Source organism: Apteryx rowi, unplaced genomic scaffold, assembly GCF_003343035.1.
Source record: "Apteryx rowi isolate R43461 unplaced genomic scaffold, aptRow1 scaffold_513, whole genome shotgun sequence".
NCBI lineage: Eukaryota > Metazoa > Chordata > Aves > Apterygiformes > Apterygidae > Apteryx > Apteryx rowi.
In genome coordinates this window covers 101,023-121,468 of record NW_020450776.1, presented here as the reverse complement: position 1 = coordinate 121,468, position 20,446 = coordinate 101,023, and the positions used below count along the sequence as shown (strand labels likewise).

At 44.1% G+C, this 20,446-nt stretch overlaps 1 protein-coding gene across 2 annotated transcripts in view; it reads left to right on the top strand.

Annotated features, from left to right (window-relative positions):
* Window positions 1-19,723, top strand: part of LOC112972978 (6-phosphofructo-2-kinase/fructose-2,6-bisphosphatase 4) — a 29,189-nt gene extending 9,466 nt beyond the window's left edge. The window contains exons 6-14 of one of the 2 annotated variants that reach the window (XM_026080273.1): window positions 634-690; window positions 1,056-1,177; window positions 2,544-2,751; window positions 3,333-3,479; window positions 4,090-4,194; window positions 5,018-5,147; window positions 5,524-5,586; window positions 8,479-8,543; window positions 16,879-19,723. In XM_026080273.1, the coding sequence (XP_025936058.1) occupies window positions 634-690; window positions 1,056-1,177; window positions 2,544-2,751; window positions 3,333-3,479; window positions 4,090-4,194; window positions 5,018-5,147; window positions 5,524-5,586; window positions 8,479-8,543; window positions 16,879-16,938 (957 nt within the window). In that variant the 3' untranslated portion in view covers window positions 16,939-19,723. Of the gene's footprint in view, window positions 1-633; window positions 691-1,055; window positions 1,178-2,543; window positions 2,752-3,332; window positions 3,480-4,089; window positions 4,195-5,017; window positions 5,148-5,523; window positions 5,587-8,478; window positions 8,544-11,759; window positions 12,042-16,878 lie in introns of those variants that run through there. The other variant, XM_026080272.1, reaches the window with a different exon arrangement.
* The last annotated feature ends 723 nt before the right edge of the window (window positions 19,724-20,446 follow it).

Here is a 20,446-nt window from a genome sequence, read left to right as displayed (position 1 = left end):
ACCTATAATTCTAAGTGTGATGTTAGCAATAACTATTTAAAGTGCGGTTCTCGGTGCAGTTTGGGTCTTCCCTGCCGAAGCACATAGGGAAATTTATGTTAGCTCTGTACGCACCAAAGATTTTATGTGGCTTTCTGCCTCGTGTCCCGGATTGTTTTGCATTTAGCAAAAAATAGTAGTCTTCCCTTTGCTCTACTCTTGCTTCTATACACCTTTGAGGGAGCAAAACACAAACCTCTTCTGCTCCATTAGTTGAAGGAGTCCTACGTTATTTATTCCAGAAACATTAGTTACTGTTTGCATGGCTGAATTTGCGTTCTCCCCGTTTATTTCTCTCTTTTCTCCGTCCTAAGTATTTCTCGCCTCAAAACTGTCCCGCTTTTAAGCATCATTGGGGAAAATAGTGTAGAGCATAACGCTTTGGAGAATGGCGAGCCATGGACTTCTGATGGGAGCATGTGGAGGGAAAGGAGGCTTTCTGAGTACGCAGAGGGAAGTTTAAGGCATGGCCCTGCTCAAAAGGGGTTAACAGAAAAACAGACGTGTGGTTGTGTGTGTTAGTCCCCAGAGGCGTTTTCATGCATCTTCTTCCTTCCTTCCTTCTGTCCGCATGACTTCCTGTTTGGATTGAAGACTTTTTTTGTTGAGTCAGTGTGCGTAGATCCAGAGGTCATAGCCGCAAACATTGTGGTGAGTACTGGAAAGTTTGCTTTAACTGCTTTTAGTCTGGAGGCTTTTAAGTCAGGAGCTTAAAGTAGGTCAGTGTTTTTAAAGCTACGTTAGAAGAACTTCCGATAGGAAAAATCATTAGCTCCCATTAATGGAGCATTTTTCCTTTTCATGTATTTTCGCATCCGTGTATATGCTAATGCAAAAGTTCAGTTCTGTGAAGAATAGGTGTTTTTGCTCTATGTGTATTTTTATTAACTTTCAGAAAATAAGTTTGTGTGTTCTGTTTTTTTTTTATCACAACTCCTGTTTYTTTWAACTTCTCTTAAAAAAAAAAAAAAAAAAGAAAAGAAACTCATGTACTCCCCTGGGTTTATTTTAAATAGCAAGTGAAACTGGGTAGTCCGGACTATGTTGATTGTAGTAATGATGAAGCAACGGAAGATTTCATGAAGAGAATAGAGTGCTACAAGAACTCATACGAGACTCTAGATGAAACTCTTGACAAGTAAGTGGTGGAATAGTACTGCGGTCACAACTACATTATCTTAAGATGTTTCATTAGGGGATGGAGCATCCCTTTGGGTACTAGTGTTTTCAAATCATGCTTTTTTGATGGTTTGAGCTTTCTTATCTCTGGCAAATTAGAGTAGATTATGGAGGTATAGCCTGGAAACTTGGTTGTCTGAGGAAAATTGGCTAATAAGTCTACTCTGGGACAATACTCTTTCCTGTTTTCCAACTTGGAGGATGGTGTGGTTCTTCTGGAATAGAGCCTGCGCTTAGAAATGATTCCAGACTAGCTGTGGTGACTGCTTGTTATTTTTTTATTAGTGTGTAGAGCAGACCTGAGTGATTTGGAAACATAACTTCAATTTGTTAATGTGGCTGAGATGAATTTTGAACACACCAGCCTTACAAAATGTCATTTCCAAATTTATTTATTTGCCCGGGCAAATAATCCTGCAAGCTCAGGGCTGTGAGAAATGTTCATAGTTAGATTATTTGCCCTTCTCCCAAAGCATTCAACTGTTTTTCATCCACATTCAACACCTGAAAGTAAGGTAGAGATGAATCGTGTTGTTCTTGGTACAGCCTGGGTCTTGCAGAATGAGAACTTGAGCTGCGCTCATGCCAGGGATGTCCCTCTCCTGGCTCGTTGCAGGACCGGGGCTATAGAGAAGGCCGAGGTGCGTTTTAATGTAATTGAGTGTAAGTGATGTGAAGCTGGTTCAGTCAGATCAGCTCATGCATGTGCTCTCTCTGATGGACCAAACGGTTGTGCCTGTGTGAATCAGTAATGATTAACTCCGGAGAATGGCATCAGAGATAAAGTGGTGATGCTTGTTTCTTAACACCTTCGTGTGTTCTTATTATAAATTTTCTTATTTTCTTATGGTGTGACATCCGAAATGCATCTCTAGACACCAGCCGCGCTTTATTTTAGGCTTATTAGTTTTGACTTTTTTCCCGCTTTAAACTGGATGCTACTCAAAAATTAATAACTCGGATAGGAAAGGATAAGGATGAATAAGTGAAATTATAATCTGTGTGGTGCTGGGAGAAGGTAGTGGTGGGTGAATTATAGTACTGTTGATATATAGTTGTTAGTAGAGTGGTTGAAAAAATGTCTTGCTTCAGGGTAGCCCTTCTGATGCTGCAGTTTTACTGGAAGGATTCACTGAGACGGGTAAATAGTGACGGCGCCTTTTGGCCCTGGCGCACGATCAGACACACACGTGCTGTGGGAAGTGTGTTTGTAACCCGGAGAACAACATCTTGGTTTTATGATGAGTGAGAGGGTGGGAGGATCCTGGGAGACGCTAATAAAAAACACGTGGAATCTTACGTATGTTTTTGTTTGCTCGCGAAAGGGACCTTTCTTACATTAAAATTATGGATGTTGGAAGGAGCTACCTTGTGAACAGAGTCATGGATCACATCCAGAGCCGGATTGTCTACTACCTCATGAATATCCACGTGACTCCTCGGTCAATCTACCTCTGTCGGCACGGGGAAAGCGAGCTCAACCTGAAAGGGAGAATAGGAGGAGATCCTGGGCTGTCCGTCAGGGGCAAAGAAGTACGTGCCTCCTCTGCCGCTGGGACTTTGGATTTTGCCTGCATCTGTGCATATATACGCGTGTTGTGTTGTGCAGTTGCACTTTCTCCCCCTACCCTCTTTTCATCTTAACGCAGAAAGGGTTTCTTAGTTATGTTTGTGGGCTGGATGCAGCTGGATGGGCACACTTTGGGTGTCGCAGTTTGGTGGGTGCTCTTTTATCTGCATTTCATTCTATTCCTCGAAACTTGTGTTTATCCTAGAGCACAAAGCAGTTGCAAAAGAGGCGTTATTTTTTACTGTCCAGTTTTTAATCCTGATGTGTGTTGGATAATCGGGAGGGTTCACAAGTTAAAGGTGAAAGGAGAATTCCTGGAGATAACGTTAGGACCTGCAGTAGGTTCGTGTCTTTCTTGTACTCCTTCCTTCCCCTCTTCCCCTTGGCTTAACAGAAAGTGTTGCATTTCTAGCAAAAGCCTTGACGGAGCCTTTTTGAAAAGCTGTAATGAGTTTTTAGGGAGGCCCAGAGCCTGCGGCTTCCAAACTGAGCGCAGGAGGTTGGCTCTGAGCCCTCATTCAGTGCCTCGTGTTTTTTCTTTCAGTTTGCCAAAAGCTTGGCACAGTTTATTAATGAGCAAAATATCAAAGACCTGAAGGTTTGGACCAGTCAGATGAAAAGGACAATCCAGACGGCTGAAGCCTTGGGAGTGCCTTACGAGCAGTGGAAGGTTTTGAACGAGATAGATGCAGTAAGTTCTTCTTTTCTGAATGTCTAATAAGCGGCTTTGTTTGCTAGGGGAGAAGGAAGTACTTTGTTTTGCAATAGCAAGGCTTTCGTGGGATGGAAGGTCATTAAAGCGGCAGTTCTAGAGGCTGGAAAGTTTGTGATTAATTCCTCTTAACAAGGCTATATATTTTCTGAAAGTTGCCTTAATTGATTTAGATTTGGATTGTCTTTTCCCATTAAAACACTTCCCAGGCAAAGTCGTGATGCTGAGTAATTTTTGGTAGATGGGGATTAGAAAGCAAAAAGCATCGCTGGCATCTGACATTTTCCAGCTGCACGCGTAAGGTCTGTAAGCAGTTGCAATAGATAAAAATGTAACCTTGCTCATATAGTGATGTCACTTGTGCATATATGTAAGCTCACTCATATGGTGATTTAATGCTCCATTCTAGCCAAGTCTGGGTCCAGCTGAATGCCCGGTTCATTTTGTGCGAAGATTTTGGTTTTGGGCATCAAAGAGCAATAAAATACATTTGATAAAGGACATTTATGTTTGATTTTATTATAAGAGTGATATCTGCTTTTTGTGCTGTTGGAAATGTGTGCTTTTTAATTATTTTTATTACCTGTAGGGAGTATGTGAAGAAATGACATATGAAGAAATACAGGAAAATTATCCGCTCGAGTTTGCACTGAGAGACCAAGACAAATACAGATACAGATACCCTAAGGGAGAGGTATGCTGTTTTTTCCTCTCTTAAGGTGAAGGACTTCTGTATCTTCTTAAGTACATGCATGCTAGCTGTCAGAAAGAAAAAATCCACTTCTGACTAAATAAAAAGGTCATTCCTTTCTCCAAATGAAAGCACATAGGAACTTGCAAGTATTGAGCCCAGACCATTTAGCTTTGAGGCAGGGCTTGAAAAATAACAGTAAGTGTAAAAAAACAAATAAAAAAACCAAACAAAAAATCCACAATTGAGAGATTTGATTTTGTCAGCATCATTTTTATGCTGGTCCCTCAGCAGGAAAAATGATGGCAAGGCTTCAACTTACTGCACGTGCAAACATACCGGCCTTACGGGGAAGAGAGAAGCTTTCAGCGGGTCCTTCCCTGGCCATAACTACGTGTCCGAGGTGTGAGGACACTTAATGTGCATCAGGGCAAGGGGTGCGTAGTCGCTGCGGTGCAGCCTCCCTTGTGCCCTGCGCTTGCAGACTTTGCATGCGTGGGACGCCCCTCTGAAGCTGACGTATGGAAAAACAGAGTCCTTAAATCAACCTGCGCGTTGGCAGCAGCCCTGACTTAAATTCTGGGGATTGCTGTGGGAATTCTTGAGCGCGGTGACTAATTTAATGCGGCTTTTCCACGAAGGAGGCACGCTCTTGCATAGCCTGCAGGAGCTAGACTGTGTTTTTAAGTTACGGAAAACTAATTACTACAGTATTTGTCTGCGTATTAACAAAACATTTGGAAGATGACTAATATGAAATGAATACCCACCATATATAGATTTGCTTTTCCCCTTTTCATGTGCTGTGTGTTTCTCTCCCTGCCAGTCCTATGAAGATCTTGTCCAGAGGCTGGAGCCAGTCATTATGGAGCTTGAAAGGCAGGAGAACGTGCTTGTCATATGTCACCAAGCTGTCATGCGCTGTTTGCTTGCCTATTTTCTTGACAAGCCTGCAGGTAAATCTTCTCCCATGTGCTAGAAAGAGTCTATTTTTCCCTGCTGAGACATCTTCAAAATTTACCAACCGAGGTGCCAAACACCAAATTCTGACCATTTGCTTTATCATCAGAGTGCATTTGTGCGAGGGAAGTAAGCAAAGAGACTTTCTCATGTTTGACCCACTCATGTTACTTGATAAGTGCTTTTTTTGAGCTACTTATTTGAAATGCCACAGTGTTGCTTTTTCTCCTCTGTTTTAATTGCATGCTAGGAAAGAAAATAGATACACTGCCAGTTAAGGAACTTTTAAAGGGTTGGCCTGTAACGCTTCAGAAAAGATAAAATGTTCTTGCAATCTGTACTTCATACGTAATTTCTTGTTCAAATTTTCAGAACAACTGCCTTACCTCAAGTGCCCGCTGCATACTGTCTTAAAGCTAACCCCGGTGGCTTATGGTAAGTAGTATTTCAAACAACTTTAAATACACCATTAGTAGATACTATTGTCCATGTCACCAGTAAAGTTTGAAGTATTTTAATTAAAGCACATTTAAAATTTATCTTGCTGTGAACCCCAGTGGGACTATTAGGTTTGACTTCATGTGTCTGCCTGTACAGCTTTGCTGAAATTGGTGAATCCTTTGGGTTTGATCTGCTTTGCATTATGCCAGAAACTGCGCATGTGTTAGTGGAGGCCTGGGGCTGCCAGAGAAGCTTCGAGAGATGACAGGCAAAGTTAAATTAGGTAGCTTCAACATCTTATCAAGGGTGTTCCTCTGCTACCCTTAAATAACTTGGATTTGTTTTCCTCAAGGATTTGTCCGTGGACCTTCACACTAGCAGGAGGGCTTATCTCGCCTTGTTGCTGTTGGCATGCGTTGGTCAGCAGTTGTTATCTGTGCTGAGCTCAGGGGATTCGGAAGTTTGGGAGAAGGTACCAGTTTTAGGCCGATGGCTAGTTAAGTTTTGTGTCTGCTGCTGATGATTTTCTTAAAATGATGGCTCGAGCGTGTGCTCCGATATCTAATCATGCTTCAGAAAATAATTTATAGACGGGAAGAAATGTCTGCTTGACTTAGCAGGAGACAGAGTGCCAAAAATGGTAGTGGGGTTTTGAGCGAGTCATGGAAAAAGCAAAGCTGTGCTTGATTATTGGCTTTGAAAAACAGCAGTCGTGAGCCATAGTTTGTGTTTTGTTGTGCTGCAGATAAGACAAGCAAAACAGCTCTTCGGTTGTGCAATCTGCCTGAAGAAATAGTTGTGAGCTGAACTGCGGGGGTGGCCCGCAGTGACTGAGAACCGCCCGCGCCCTGGGGGTGCCTGGCGCTCCTGGGCTCGCACACCACCCTTGGGCTGTGTTATAGAGAAGTTTGGGGGTTATTTTCTTTTAGGGGAAGAGCCAGGTGACTTTGCATATAAATTGCAAGGGCGCTTGAATGTTTTCAGTGTTACACTGTCACGCCAAATGAGGAAGGAGAAGTGGCCATGTGAAATGCTACCCTTGCCCTTTGGACTTCAGTGAAGGAAATGCTGTGGTTTCCATTTTAAAGTGTTGGGTGCCTATGTCTGATTAGGAAGGACGCTTCAGTCCACCTGCTTTTTGGAACATGACTGTCTGGAGGGGGGGAAAAAAAGGGCTTTGTAAAACTTCCTAGATGCTAATAGTTCCATAAAACCATCTCAGACTGGTCGGTGAGTTGGATCCAGCGAGAGAGGACGCGTGATCAGACATGGTACCTTGAGTCCCTGCTGGCTAATCCGTGCTGGGACCCCCCTCCCGTGGGGCTTGCTCTCCCCGGCGCTTGGCCTGCAGCAGGAGCCCCTCTGTCGTGGGCCGCGGGGGAATGAGACCTTTACCCAGCCATCCCGCATGGTGTAACGTGGTTATAGGGATGCCCAGGGGCGGGCGGGCGGCCTGGGAACGCCCGAGAAGGAGAGACGGTGTCTTGCTGTCGGTAGGAACTTGCACCTCCATGGTTAAATTGAGTTATGAATATGCCCAGTGGTGATTAACAATGGAGTAACTGATGTGCCTTTATTTTATATTTAAAATATATTTATTTATATTTTATATTTAAAGCTTAGCATAGGATAACTTTTTTCAGGAGCTGGACTCGGTCAATAGTAAGGACTGAGAAGTCTCTGCGGAAGCAGGTCTGGTGTGCAAGCAGTCCTTAGCAATGGCCAGTATCGGGGATCAGAGCTTGCTTTTGCTTCTTCTCAGGGATCTCAATGTGTCTATGGACAGAAAGATTATGAGGGTGTTCTTCTAGTGGTAGACGTGTACTTTTTCCCCTTAAAATCTGTTTTTTTGTGGAATCCTTCCCTGAGTGGTGGCCCTCCTGCAGTGTTTGCTCACCACAGCAAATGGGGTTCCTCAGAAGAGACTTCTCCAAGGAAGCAGGTAGTTGTCTTATTAATTTATATTAGGTTTCTTTTTTGAAAGTACAGTGGCTTCTAAGGAAAGGCTAAAATTTTCCCAGTATGTAGTAGTTCTATGAAATGTGTAGTTATCCTAGGAAGGCAGTGAACAGAAAAATCTGAAAACCTCGTCTGTCATTTGTGGCAGGACATGGACTCTGTTAGGTGTGGTATGTCAGAGGAATTTGGCTATTTGTGAATGTTGTGTAGTTTATAAAAAATTACGTTAATGATGTAAAAAGCGTCTTAAGGTCTGATTGTGTTTGGCAATTTAAAGTTGTTGAAAACAGTATGGCCACAGATTATATTGGGTAATTACAATTCTCTAGGTGGGTCAGCTTATCCTAACTAAATCATGTTTGTCTCTTCTGACTGGATGATTTTTCTTTTTTTTTTCTTTTTGGAGTTTTCTGTCTTTGGGCTAAGAGGAACGTCCCTTTTCAGAAGTCAGCCTCGAAGTCCCGTTTAGCTGGTGGAGTTAATACTCTTGTTTTCTGTGCATAGAGGACCGGGGTTGCTAGCAACTCCTGATCATTCTCAAGTTTTAAAAAATGAGAGCAGTATTTAAATTGTGTATTACAATGAAATTATAACGAGACTAGGATGTTTAAAAACAAAACTACAAGTAGGAACTTTCTCATGGAATGTTGTTTGTGTATGTTTAAAAAATGCATATTTGTGTTTCATTTTTCAAAACAATATTAAAGCTAAGGTGGGAATATGAGAGGGGTTATCAGATCGGGCACAATATTTGTTCTCGTGGAGTTGATTCACTTTCAGGCTAAAGCTCTTCAGAATTTAGGAAATCCTGGTATAAATCACAAGAGAAAAGGGATTAACCTTCACCAGTTTAAAATTAGATTGCATCTTTACAGTGACTTTGTTTTTAAAGCAGACTGATTCTAAAAATGTGTTTTCTCTCCGCAGGATGTAAAGTGGAATCAATATTCCTCAACGTGGAAGCTGTAAACACGCATAGAGATAAACCTGAGGTAAGACTATCTTCCACCTCGGAGAACTCGGTGTGATGTACCATCTGAGCTGATTCCTGTTGTCCTCGTGTTTAGAAATGATTTTTATAACTCTGCTGAACGTACTTGATTTTACATATCCAGCTTTGCTGCCAGCTTGTTGAGAAAGCAAATCTTTTTTTATTGAGCAAATAGGCCTTACCTATATGCTAGGGGGAGTTGTTTTGTATCTTCCAAAAAGATGCAGTGTATGTGTGTATATGTGTGTGTGTATATATATGTATATCTACATACATACCTATATACATATACACACACACAAATAGAGTATGAGGATACATTATCAATCTGGAAACTGTACAATTCTTCCAGTCTCTGTGAGCCAGCGTCAGTAAATAGAGTGCAGTCAGAAATACGTTGTTAATGCCACACTTACTTTGGGGAGCATAAATAATGAAAGCATCGGCTTTTTCATCACTGCGATGGTTGCTGCTTGCTTAGAAAAGCAGCGCTGAGGAAGGCTGGGTCTCGGCATGCAGCAAAGCAACTGGGAAAAGGGAACTGAGCCTGTCTGTAAAATAGAAGCAGCGATGGGGTGTCAGGCTGCGGTGAAGCATTGCAAAAAGGTGAGCATTGCAAAAGTTATGCAAAACGGGCAGTGACTGAAATGTCTGGCTCCCTTGCGGCTCCCCACGCTCGTGCTGCTAGGTACGGCACTGACCCCTTGCTGCGGTTGCCCCGGGGAGTTAAAAATGAGCAGTGTCCCCTGGTGAATTAAAAGCCAATTTGGTAGCGGGAGGAAAAAGGGCTCTTTGTGGTGCCTGGCAGAACAATAGCTTAGGGTGAAAAGGAGTATAAAGATAAAGGAGTTTGTATCTGTGTATGCAATTAGGCACATGCCATAAAATACCTTACTTATGTGAGGGTATGCATTTGTGGCGGTTGTGTGTAAACCATGCCAGAGGGATCTGCAAAGAAGTTTTATTTCAATGGCTTGGGTGTTCTGAGTTCTGAAAATACTGACTTTTGGTCGTTTGTAGTCAAGACCTTTTCCATCAAATAGCTGGGCTGTTTTATTTCCGCTCCATCCCCTTCTCCCCTGCACCTTTGTGCTTTCCCACTCCTGTGTCTTAGCGTGGTCTGCTAGGTTTAGGAAGCCCACTGTGTTTTCATGGTGCCTGAAAGGTGTTGGATGAGTGTGGTGAAAATAAATTCAGATGTCTGAAAGCAGGTGTTGTGATATCCATGATGAAGTGTTAAGTGATTTAGATGGATTGAGCATTTTTTAGTTTGCCTGGTAAAACACCACAGCTGAATTTACACCTTGCTAAGATTTTGGGGGAGTTGCTGTTGGAAATAGCAGTCAGCTAACTGAAGATGTGAATTTTGAGGATTAAGCTCTACCTCAATCTCCAAACGTGTCTTGCAAAACTTAGATGCTGATGGTGGCATTGGTGCGGGGAAGTTGTGTTTCAGGTGTACATAAGGGATCACGCAGACGGTTGCACTGCCGTGGACACACAGCTGTTTATTTAGAAGAGAAATAGATTGATTTCTATGAATTAAAAAAAAAGAGCAGAGACTCTTTCATCAAAAACCCCCAAATGACCTTCCCGCTCTCCCCAAGAAACCCAAAGCAGGAAAATATGGGCCATGTCACCTTATTAAGTAAAGCTGGATGAAGGACTGCGTTGATTCTCTGCCGCTCAGCGCACTATAAATATTTCAAAAGCTTTCATTTACAAAACCTATGAAAATGTTAATTACTACCATCAAATCAAATTTTCAAATACTCTCTTGAAGCCAAAGCATTTAATTAAATATAGCTTTGCAGGTAGTAACACTGTTAAGCAGAGAAGCTATTTGATTAGGACCTGCCCAGTGTGCTGCTCTGTGCCCACACAAGTCATTTGTGGTCCCTGGCAGATCAAGTATTTCAGAGCAGTGCAGTCCTTGTCTGCTTTAGCTGAAAATACATATTTTCACGTTGCAGAAATGCAGGCGAAGTACTAGATTATTAGTTTATAGTACGTGTAAACTTCATTATATAACGATGATTTGTCTGAAACAGATTTAACACGAGCGCTTGTCAGCATTGTAGTGGTTTAAGTTCTTGTCCTTTTCCATTGAAGGAGTCTAGTCTTTTTATGGAAAATAATTCAGTGGAATTGCTTTAGCTGTTGCTTGGGTCCTCTCTTTGGGCCAGAAAAGAAGCAGTGGGGTAAAATGTCTACTTTGCACCTCCGTCTTGGTCAGTGAATGACAAATAGGGAGGTGTCAAGAAAACCAACCCCAAGCCCCCTTTTTCCTTTCAGAGGGAAGGGGGAGAGGTTATGGAAAGCTGAGGTTGCTTCCCCCAGGGTGTGACAAACAGACTCACGAAGCTCGAAGAGTGGATTACGAGAATTGGCAGTATTTTGGCCTAAATCAGGCCAAATCTTAGATCAAGATCTTAAATAGGAGTTGTCATGGTTTGTATTCTTGGTAGTAGACCCATTTAGCAGTCGCTTGAGATTTAAATGAGGTGATACCATGGTAGGCCTGATGATGGGCCATGGTGTGAGGCCATGGTAGGCCTGATTCCCAAGACTTGTTCGGTGCAGCTGCAGTCCAAACTCTGCTTCCCAGCCTGAGTATTTGGCTGTGCTCTACTTTTGGCTTTGTTTGGAGCAATTTGCTGCCTTGAACGTGATCATTTTTTTCCTACACCCTCTGCAAAATCAGGCGAGACCTAGTCAGTGTGATCAGTTGTGCGCTGGTAAGGTGTCTGGGAAGAGATTTTTTTATTTTCTCAAGTGTAGGATTTGTACTTTCATATTACCTGTAATACAAACAAATGGAAAATCTTCCCTTGGAGAATAAGTGTATGACATAGTTCAGGAAAGCAATGAAAGTTCTTGGAACTCAAGTGCTTATTTTGAATAGAAGTATATGTACTTAAGTACGTGTTTAAGTGGATTCCTGCTTGGGCCTCTAAAAGACTTCCTCCTAAATATGAATGAACTGACTTTTTGGTAAGATTATCAGCATGGGATCAGTGATTACTGTAAATATGTTTTCCTGCTGTCTAGTCCAGGGACACCAAGCAGCTCTCAGTCTGCTGCACTGTCTGGGGAGGGGGGGGAAATCTCTGCTTTTAACTGAATGCAGCTGTGTACTTGTGAAGGAAGCTGGGATTTTTGTTGCTCTTACTGCTGCATGATAAATATTCTCCTCTGTATTTTTATTATTACACAGAATGTAGACATTTCCAGACCTCCTGAGGACGCTCTTGTAACAGTCCCTGCTCATCAGTGAATCCTGTGTCCTGATCAACTCTCGAACTGAGGGTGCTGTTTTCATCCTACTACTTCAAAATAAATTGAAAAACTAATCATTCCAATCACTTTGAAATAAAAATAAATAAATAAAAGGAAAAAAAATGAACAACTCAACCCCCAAACTGAATATTTGTATAGCGCATGGCTTGAAAAAAAAAAAATCAAAGCACAATAAAGCTGTATTGCGTTGGTTAATGTATGTGGGTGAGTTGCTGAACGTTAATTGGCTCTCACTGGAATGCTGTTTTTCTCGATTGCTGTAACCTAATGATCGTGCAGCATTGATTTGAAGACTACTGGAACAGCCAGCAGTCATTTGCTGTTAGCTGAAGTGTGTTTATTCATGAAAGCCACAAAGTCGAACATCCTGTGTAAGACGAGAAAAAGTTTGCAGTGTGTTTTCTGGATGCCGGTATTACCTATTTCAGTGCCCCTGGGAGTGATTGGACTGCTCTGTAGCATAAAATAACAATTCATAGTTACGGTAAAGTTTTAGTCCTGCTGAGCCATAGCACTAGTCCTCTAGATGTGCTAATTAACGTTGTGCTGTTTGGAAGAGGGTGGCGAATTCCCATGTAGCTCCAGAACAGTTTTTCAAGGTATAGGAATGTGTGTAAATATTTTTAATGTCAAACTCATCTTAACAGCTGTTTTGCATTAAGTAGGCTTTAGCGTTTGCCAATCAGCTTGCTGGTCCTGGAGAAGAAGATGAGTTCCCCTGGCTTGAGCTAGACCGTTTGCTGCCCGGGGAGCCTGGACTTCCCTGAAATGTGGTCCCTTTGGTGGCTGGCAGCAGCCAGGCCTGGTTTATCTGCTAAACCCAGAGCTTGGAGCTGAGACGCATTTTCTTTCCCAAGGGTCTGCCTCATGCTCTGTGGTCCGGCGTGCAGCCGGGGCGCTGCGCTCAAGTGCCACTTCTCGTAAGGACGTGGGTGACTGCCGAGTGTTTGCAGCTCTGCTTCATATGTTTGGCACCCAGATTTTTTCCTAGGCTACAGTAAGAGGTGATGAACATCTCAGAAAATGGGAGCAGAGTTATGCCGATTGTTTTGTGGGTTGACTTGCCTTGAAAGGGATTGAAATAGGAGGCTTTGCCCTCCCTGCAGTAGGTGCATCCTCTCAAAAGAGCTGCTGGGATGCGAATCCTGAAGTTTATTCCAACAAAATCTTTTACGTGATGGAGAGACCACAGTCCATGTGAGGTGCGGTGTTGTGCCCCGGTGCCCTCCTTTGTGGCATTGTGGGTGGGCAAAATGAGACAGTCCAGAAGCATCTCTGCAGCTGAGGCAGCCTCATTTGTGTAGCATCGAATCCGGGAAAGGTAGTAAATGGCCGATTCCTTGAACTGCTTTCCGAGGGGCTTCTTTTCATCTTAAAAGTAAGCAAGAATGGCATGTCGTGTAAAGCTTTTATCTGTTAGGGAAGTTTCTCAGATGGCCCACTTTTCCAAAATCAGGGTTTTGGAAAAAAACATTTGCCCTTCTAAAATTACACTGCAGTCTGCAGAGGTTTATAGCATTCAGGAATGCTATATAATAATGTAATGCCTAAATATCATAATGCCTAAATATCTTAATACCTAAATATCTAAACAACCTGCTGGCCAGAGAGACTCCCACTATATACCACTCGACATCTAATTAAAGCGTTGTCCTAGGCTTGGAATAGGAGAACCTGAATTATTTTCCTCTCTCTTTCGTGAACTCGGTGTGACTTGTATGTCACTTTTTTGAGTTGTAGTTGCCCCAACTTCTTCCAATGTGCTGTAGGGGGAAAAAACACCATAGAGGAACTTGCTTGCACAGTTAATTAGCGAGTCCAGTTGCTTCTCTCTACCCGGCAGTGGGGCAACATCCCTGCGAGGTGTGCAGGGACGTTGGCCCCAGGCGGGTGCTGAGAGCCGTATTGGGATGACTTTGAATGCTTTCATCTACGTGGTTCCTGACTAAGGAAATACTGTGCAATTTGAAACTAAATTTCCAATGGAGCTAAAATCTTTCAAAGACTTCTGTTGTGGGAAAACCTCGCCAGCCGCTGCCCGCCTGCTTTCCTGGGGCTGTGCCCGCCGTTGGCGCTGAAGCTGCTTGTTGTCCTTGCCGCACGCAGCGCTCGCTGTGCAGGTGTTTATAGCGGAGCGGATGCTTAAAGGCGGTTTTGCACTTTAAGCGGGCTCCTATTATGGCAGCGGAGCAGATTGCTTAATAGTCCTTTCTAGGCTGTTTTCTTAGCGGAGAAAAGGCCTGGTGCTGGGTGGGAAGCGGCGGCGACAGTTCCCCACGAAGCTGGCTGATAAGAGCACTTTACGTCGGGCTGCTTACGCCTCTGTTCTGCGTTGTTCTTTAGGTACAGCTGCCCCTTACAAACTTTATCGCTTAGAGCTTTCTTCGTGGCTCCTTGCATTTTAGAGCCTCCTTTCCTGGAGGAGCCTTTATCCTAAAGCTCCCAGTTTTGTTGCTGAGATTGCACAGAGTTAATAAAAGTGAGAGTAAAATGCCAGATTTTGGCGTGTTACGAAACGCACGGCACTTTGTGGTGGTAGGAGGCCGCGTTCGGTAGAAAATAACGCACAAAGCGGAGATGAGTATAACGAAGACAGGAAGATGGCCGGGTCGCCGCGGGACGAGGCCGAAACCTTTGCGGTGAGCAGCTGGGGTGGTGCGGCAGCGCGGGAGCGTGCGCTGCCACCGGCCGAGGCTGAGTGCGGCAGCGTGCCCCGGCCAGGGCGCAGCGAGCAGCAGCGAGGCTGTACCTAAGCTGCCTCCTGTGTCTTACCTGGTCAAATCGAGTGTTTAGTCCATTTACGAATATTTTGGGGTTTTTCTGGTCTAAGAAAACCTGGCTTTTTGAATTTAAAATGACACGTGCCTGCTGGCTCTGGTTAACTCGATGCTCCAAAGAATTTGTGTGCCTTGGTTGTGTGTGCTGCGGAGAGCCCAAAAGCATGGGTAGAAATACTGTTCCAAAAAAATACTTTTTTTGTTTATTTTTATTCCCACTCCTGTCTTTTCCGAGCTCTCCAGAACATGCTGGTGTTGATGCATCGCAGTAGTAATTTTGGGGTTTTCCTGGAGTGGTAATTTTGGGCAGGTGTGTTGAGTATGGGCTGGCTGAGCAGCTGCAGGGAGACCTTTTGCTTCCAAAGATTCCTCCACGTTGGAAAGCCTTTACCATTAAAAGGGCTGTTAGTCCCTTTCTAAGCCTCGCTCCATCTGCTCTTGCAGTTAGGTATCTTGAATGCACGTCTAAGATGACCCAGGAGCCCTAGGCAGAGTTTAGTTTTTTCGGTGTGACGGTTCAGTATGCTTCTGTTCTGCCTCCTTTTCCCCAACTCGGATTGAAGGACTTCTTGCTCTCAGCTTTCTTGATTGCATATTTTTCCTCCTGAGTCTGTCTCAGCTGCCAGGATGCTGCTTTCATCTGATACAGCTTAAGGCAACGAAAGGTGTCTTCTGCCTTGTCTTGACCCCATCATTTCTATTTATATCTCTCTAGTTCTTGCTGCTTGTGGATTCATTTCTGGTACCTCTGGCTTCCTGGGGTACCTCATGCTCCGTTTCATTGCTTTTGAATCAACAGCAGATGCTCCGCTTAAAAGATTTCTGCCAATATTCTTGGATTGCCTGTGGAGACACTCACGTGGTCACAGTCCCAAGGAATTACTGCATGTGTTAACTGTGCTCCAAGTGTTGCGTCAGATGTTAAGAAAAATATAGACAAATGAAAGAAATGCCAGCATGGTTGTGTTTTTGTTTTTTCCCCTGTGGTGGTCATGCGGAGTTTGACTTGTTTTGCCAGGTTCTTGGACAGATGGCGACACCGTTTCTGTGTCCTGGGTTGCAAAAGGGGTGCTGCCTGTAGAAGCTCCTTTCTGAAATAGGACTTACTCAATCTTTTTTTTTCTTTTTTTTTTTTTCTTCAAAGTGAGAGGTTAGAGCGGGGTGGGAGGTGTGCTGGGGGGTGAGGAGAATCGCAGAACTTGGCCAACTCGGCCCCACGGCAGTCGTGTAGGTGTCCTAAAAATCTTTGTGTTTTCAGGGTGGGAAATAGGCTGATTTGCCCAAGAGCTTAAAAGCTGATTTGAAGGAAAAGAATTGATGTTAACGTAGGAGAATTGGTGAGGACGAAAAAGGTGTAGGCACGTTTCAACCCCAGATCAAATCTAGTAGTGCTTCTTATCTCCTGTATTGAGAAGAAACGGCTGAAAATCCTAGAAATATGGGGATATTGGGAAGGGGAGCGACTTGCTTTTCAAGCTGATGCATTTTGACGATGGAGTGGTGTACGCGGTCTGATTCGGCCTCCCTGTGTGCTAGTGAGTCTCCTTTTCCTTGAGTTGGATGTGCACCGAAGAGACTTGCCTTGAAAGTAAAAGCTACGAAATGCGGTTGCAAAACCACTGAAACTGGTTATCTGATGCCAATGAGATGTCTGCCGACGGGCCCACGCATCCTGAAATGAATTTAGACTTTGCATTACCAGATCTTTAGGAAGCCCTTCCAATGAGTTAACTGCTTGCAAACAAGACCAGAATTAACTTTCCAGTTGCTGTTAAATAGTTTTCTTCCTGGGGTTTGCTCTAAACAAAGGAGAAACGGGTTTCCAAATTTGGTCAGTTATTTTTGTTGTCTGGTTTATGACTTTTGCCATGTGTTTTTTTTTTCCTCTTATGCTGTAAGTGTGTCTGAACCACTAGAAGAGATAGTGCTTAAAAAAAAACAACCCTTAAAGCATAGCAATGTCACCTGCGTATAGTGTGCAGGGGCACCGAATGTCCTACCAAACCCAGTGAGATACGTGTCTCTTGCGATGCTTTTTTTTGGCAGCTCAGGCACCGTGGGGAACGTAGTGGCTGGGATGAAGGTTGAGCATGGCTTCTGAATTATGTTTCTAAGCTGGGACCTTTCGTTTTGTTCCTCAAGACATTTTGAGGCAATAAGTGTTAAAACCTGCTCATCTTTTGCCCGCATCGTAGTTGCGTGTTAAGCAGGACGCCCGCGAGACCCTCGCTTTAAGACCTTTTTGTCTTTCTTTGGCAGAATGTCGGCGTGGATCGGTCCAGAGAAGAAGCGTTGCGGACGGTACCCAACCACCTATAGCTCCAGCTCCCGGCGGCGACAACCCTTCCCCATCCCAAGAGTGTTAGGGAATAGCTCAGGTCCGCGGGGACGGAGAAGGCAGCACCGACCGTCAACCAAGCTGGAAGCAAGGCGCCTCCCCTACACTTTAAGACATTTTGAATGTGGCTCTGCTTCTTTGGAGAAAACCCGTCGTCCTGGATAACTCCCAGGGCCGAAAGGTGTCGGTGAGGACTAAGAATATTTCTGGGGAGCAGAGTATAGTTGGTTTTAAATTTTCATACATAAATTTGTGCAGTTTCAGTGCTTTTTAGTGTTCATCTGTGGATACTGCAAGGCAGTTAATTACCTGTGTCGATTTTACTGTCAGGTTTTAACTAGACTTCACTTTCTTTTTTAAGTGTTTTTCTAAGAGTCCTTTTGTTTTTACTGTGAATGATTGCCTAGAATTAGATGGAGGGCTTTTTTCGATGGCATATTTAATATATGTGAAATTCTGCATTTTGGGCATTGGAGGCTCCATGTTGTAAAACTACTTCAGATTGGAAAGCTTCTCGGCTGTGTTATCTTCTGCGCTTTGAGCTGAGCCTGGGTTTGCCAACTGAAACCTAAACTTTTTGGAAATGGGGAGATTTTCCCTGCGTTGTGACAATGCAACTGTTAGAACTCGATTTCCCTTCCAAAAGCTTCTGCTATTTTAGCAAGGTTTTAACGTTTTCCGGAGGCCGACTGCATTTCGGACTGCAGCGGAGAGACAGTATTAAATAACCCGTTTGGGGGGACATGGGTGTAAGTATAGACAGCAGACTTGTATAATAAATCTAAAGAGAGAGAAAAGCCCTTTCTGCTGCCGCTACGGTGCAGGACGAGCAGCTTCTCTGAGACTTGGAGGGAAATGCCGCAGCCCAGCAAAGGCTCAAGATACTGCCTGTATCTCGTTCAGTGCTGTGATTTTTAGGCAATTTTTGGAATGAATTTCAACACAAACTATACGTTTTTCTTTACAGCCACATTCAGTGCATAGGTAAGGAAAGAGTCAAGAAAGGTTTAGTGGAGTTTAACCCTTCTAACAACTCACGCAAGAAAAAAACGGAGTAAATTCTGATTTTTTTTTTTTTTTTTAAATGGCACACCTAACTTTTTAATTTGTTTTTGAGCAACTCCAGTGCTAAAAATGGCATTTGTTGTGTCTGTCGAGGCCAACACCGGGTAGCTGTACCATGTCGATGTATCGTGTGCATTACTAGACAACTGCAGCAAGCTGCAACACGGTCGCTGGCTCTTAGTCCGGGAAATGAGGAGAACGACCGTGGGAATGTGCTTTTTTTCCTTTAAATGACTTTTCATTTAATGGAACTGTTACCATGTATGCCGATGATTTATTTGCTCGTGTCCTGTGTGATATGCCGGGCCCCGCTAACGTTGCTTTGCGGGCAAGGGCTAAATGTGTTTTGTTTGTGCAGGGTTTATAAAATAACATGCTGCTGTTGTGATTTGTCGTCATAAGCTGATTTCAGCAATATATTCCGCTCCGGAAGCAAGCCATATAACTAGACTCCATTTCAGAAGAGGAAAGTATTGGATGCTAAATGACCAGAAGCACTCGCTTCAAGCTGTACTGTCTTTTTGTACGTGATCCATGCGTTCAGTAATGTGCATTTAAGGTCTTTATTAATTTAGCTGTGTTTGTAGTTGCTGTCTGAGGAGAGGGACCACGCAGCGCGCGGCTCGGAGCACTTTATTGATGCGTTGCAGCCGAGGCTGCGCCGGGGGCAAAGCTGTGCAAATAGTTTTCCCCCTCGGCTTTCCCATGTTTCGTATGGGAGAGCGCGGCTACGCCGCAGCCAGCCCCCGTGCGACCCTGCGCCATCCCGCCCTGACGAGGAGCTCACAGCTTTTAAACGGAGGAAATCAGAGTTCAGCCTCAGTTAGAGAAAGCAAACCCCAGAAGGCGGTATTTTCCTGCTGAGCTTAGCCAAGCAGGTGGCTCCGCGCCTCCTGAGCATGCGGACCCGGCTGGAGAAAGGTGGCGGCAGGAAAGGTTTCCCGTGGGGGCAGCGGAGCCCACGCGCCCCGTTTCCTCCCAGGAGAGCGTGGAGTGTCCTCGTCCTCGAATGTGGCTGGCCAGGGTAGCTTGCGCTGCGTCCCCCCTCCCTTCCCCTTCTTCGTTTTACCTCTCCAACCCTTCAGAGGTGCTGTAAAATTCTTTAAGGCTAAATGTTTTATGTATAGTAGGGATTTTTATAGGCGGCTTTGGAATATACTGTGATGAGTGTTTTATGAAGCGGGCGTTCAGTAAAAAGAATTGTATACAGGTGTAAATAAACTGTATGTTGATACTTGAAGAGAAAAAAAAAAGTATGAAGTTGTCTGTTCTACTTTAGGAGCTTAACTAAATCGTTGGCTGCATCTGATCCTTGCTCGCCGGCGAGAGCAAACAGCAGCGGACAAAGAATGTAAATTGTGAGCGAGTGGTCGGGTCTCCCCGGGGCAGTTACCTTTCTGGAAACACACTGTAAAAACTGCCTGGTACCTTCATGGTCCGAAAGGCGTATCCATCCTCCCGCGCTGTCCCTGGCCACCCGTACAGAGTGACCTGGCATTGACAGGGGAGGCGAAAGCCCGTTCCTGCCCTTGTATGTTTTACCCCTTTTTATTTTACTCTATTTTGACTGTTAATGCACTTGCTCGGTCAGATGCAGCCTTCTGATGGGATTAAACTCTCTTTTCGTACCTAGTTGGCCTTCATCTTAATCTTCTAGACAAATGTAATCCTGTGACCTTTGATCCAAGTAATAAAGATCGAGTGCTGGAATGTGCGCGGGTCCGTGCCTCTTTCCTTGTCCGTTTGCAGCAGCCAAAGTGCTGATGAGATAGTCCTGCAGGTCAGCAGCCTGCCACGGCTTTCAAAGCTGCAAGAACCATAGCCTGTTGAGAAGAGGTGGTACAGAAACGAGCACAAGAATTAAGTTAAAATTACTCCATGGGTTGCTATACGCTGCCAGGCACAACCATGAACCTCCCTAGCGTTTAAGCAGCAGAAACTCGGTAACGGAAGGAAAAGCTCGGCGGGTCTTTCAGATTCGCACGAGTCAAGATTTGCACAAAAGGGCGGAGAAAGGTAAGATTTATGAATTTTCATTTAAGCTATCCATTGGTGTTTTGAGGTGTTTAAGAGCTGATTTGCGCTTGTAAAGCCACCGCATTGCAATGCAGCCTTCCAAATGCTGCTGCTTTTTGGAGAGCGCTGAACACCACCAGAGAACGCTGCTGCCCTGGACCTGTTTGCCCGTGCTGATTAGGGAGAGCGCGCTGAAGCTGATGCTGCAGGTGTCCTGCTTGTCTTGCCGGTCTGAAGGGTAAGAGCAAAATTAATTAATACTTGGCGATTCGAGAGCCATGAGTCTAAATTTTAATATTGATCTTGTTCATTAGCTTATACTTGTGGATAGCATTCACGGGGGATAGTGTATATCTTTTATGACCTATTCAGAGTGATTTTTGGGGGTTTTTTTGGTCTTGTTTCAAA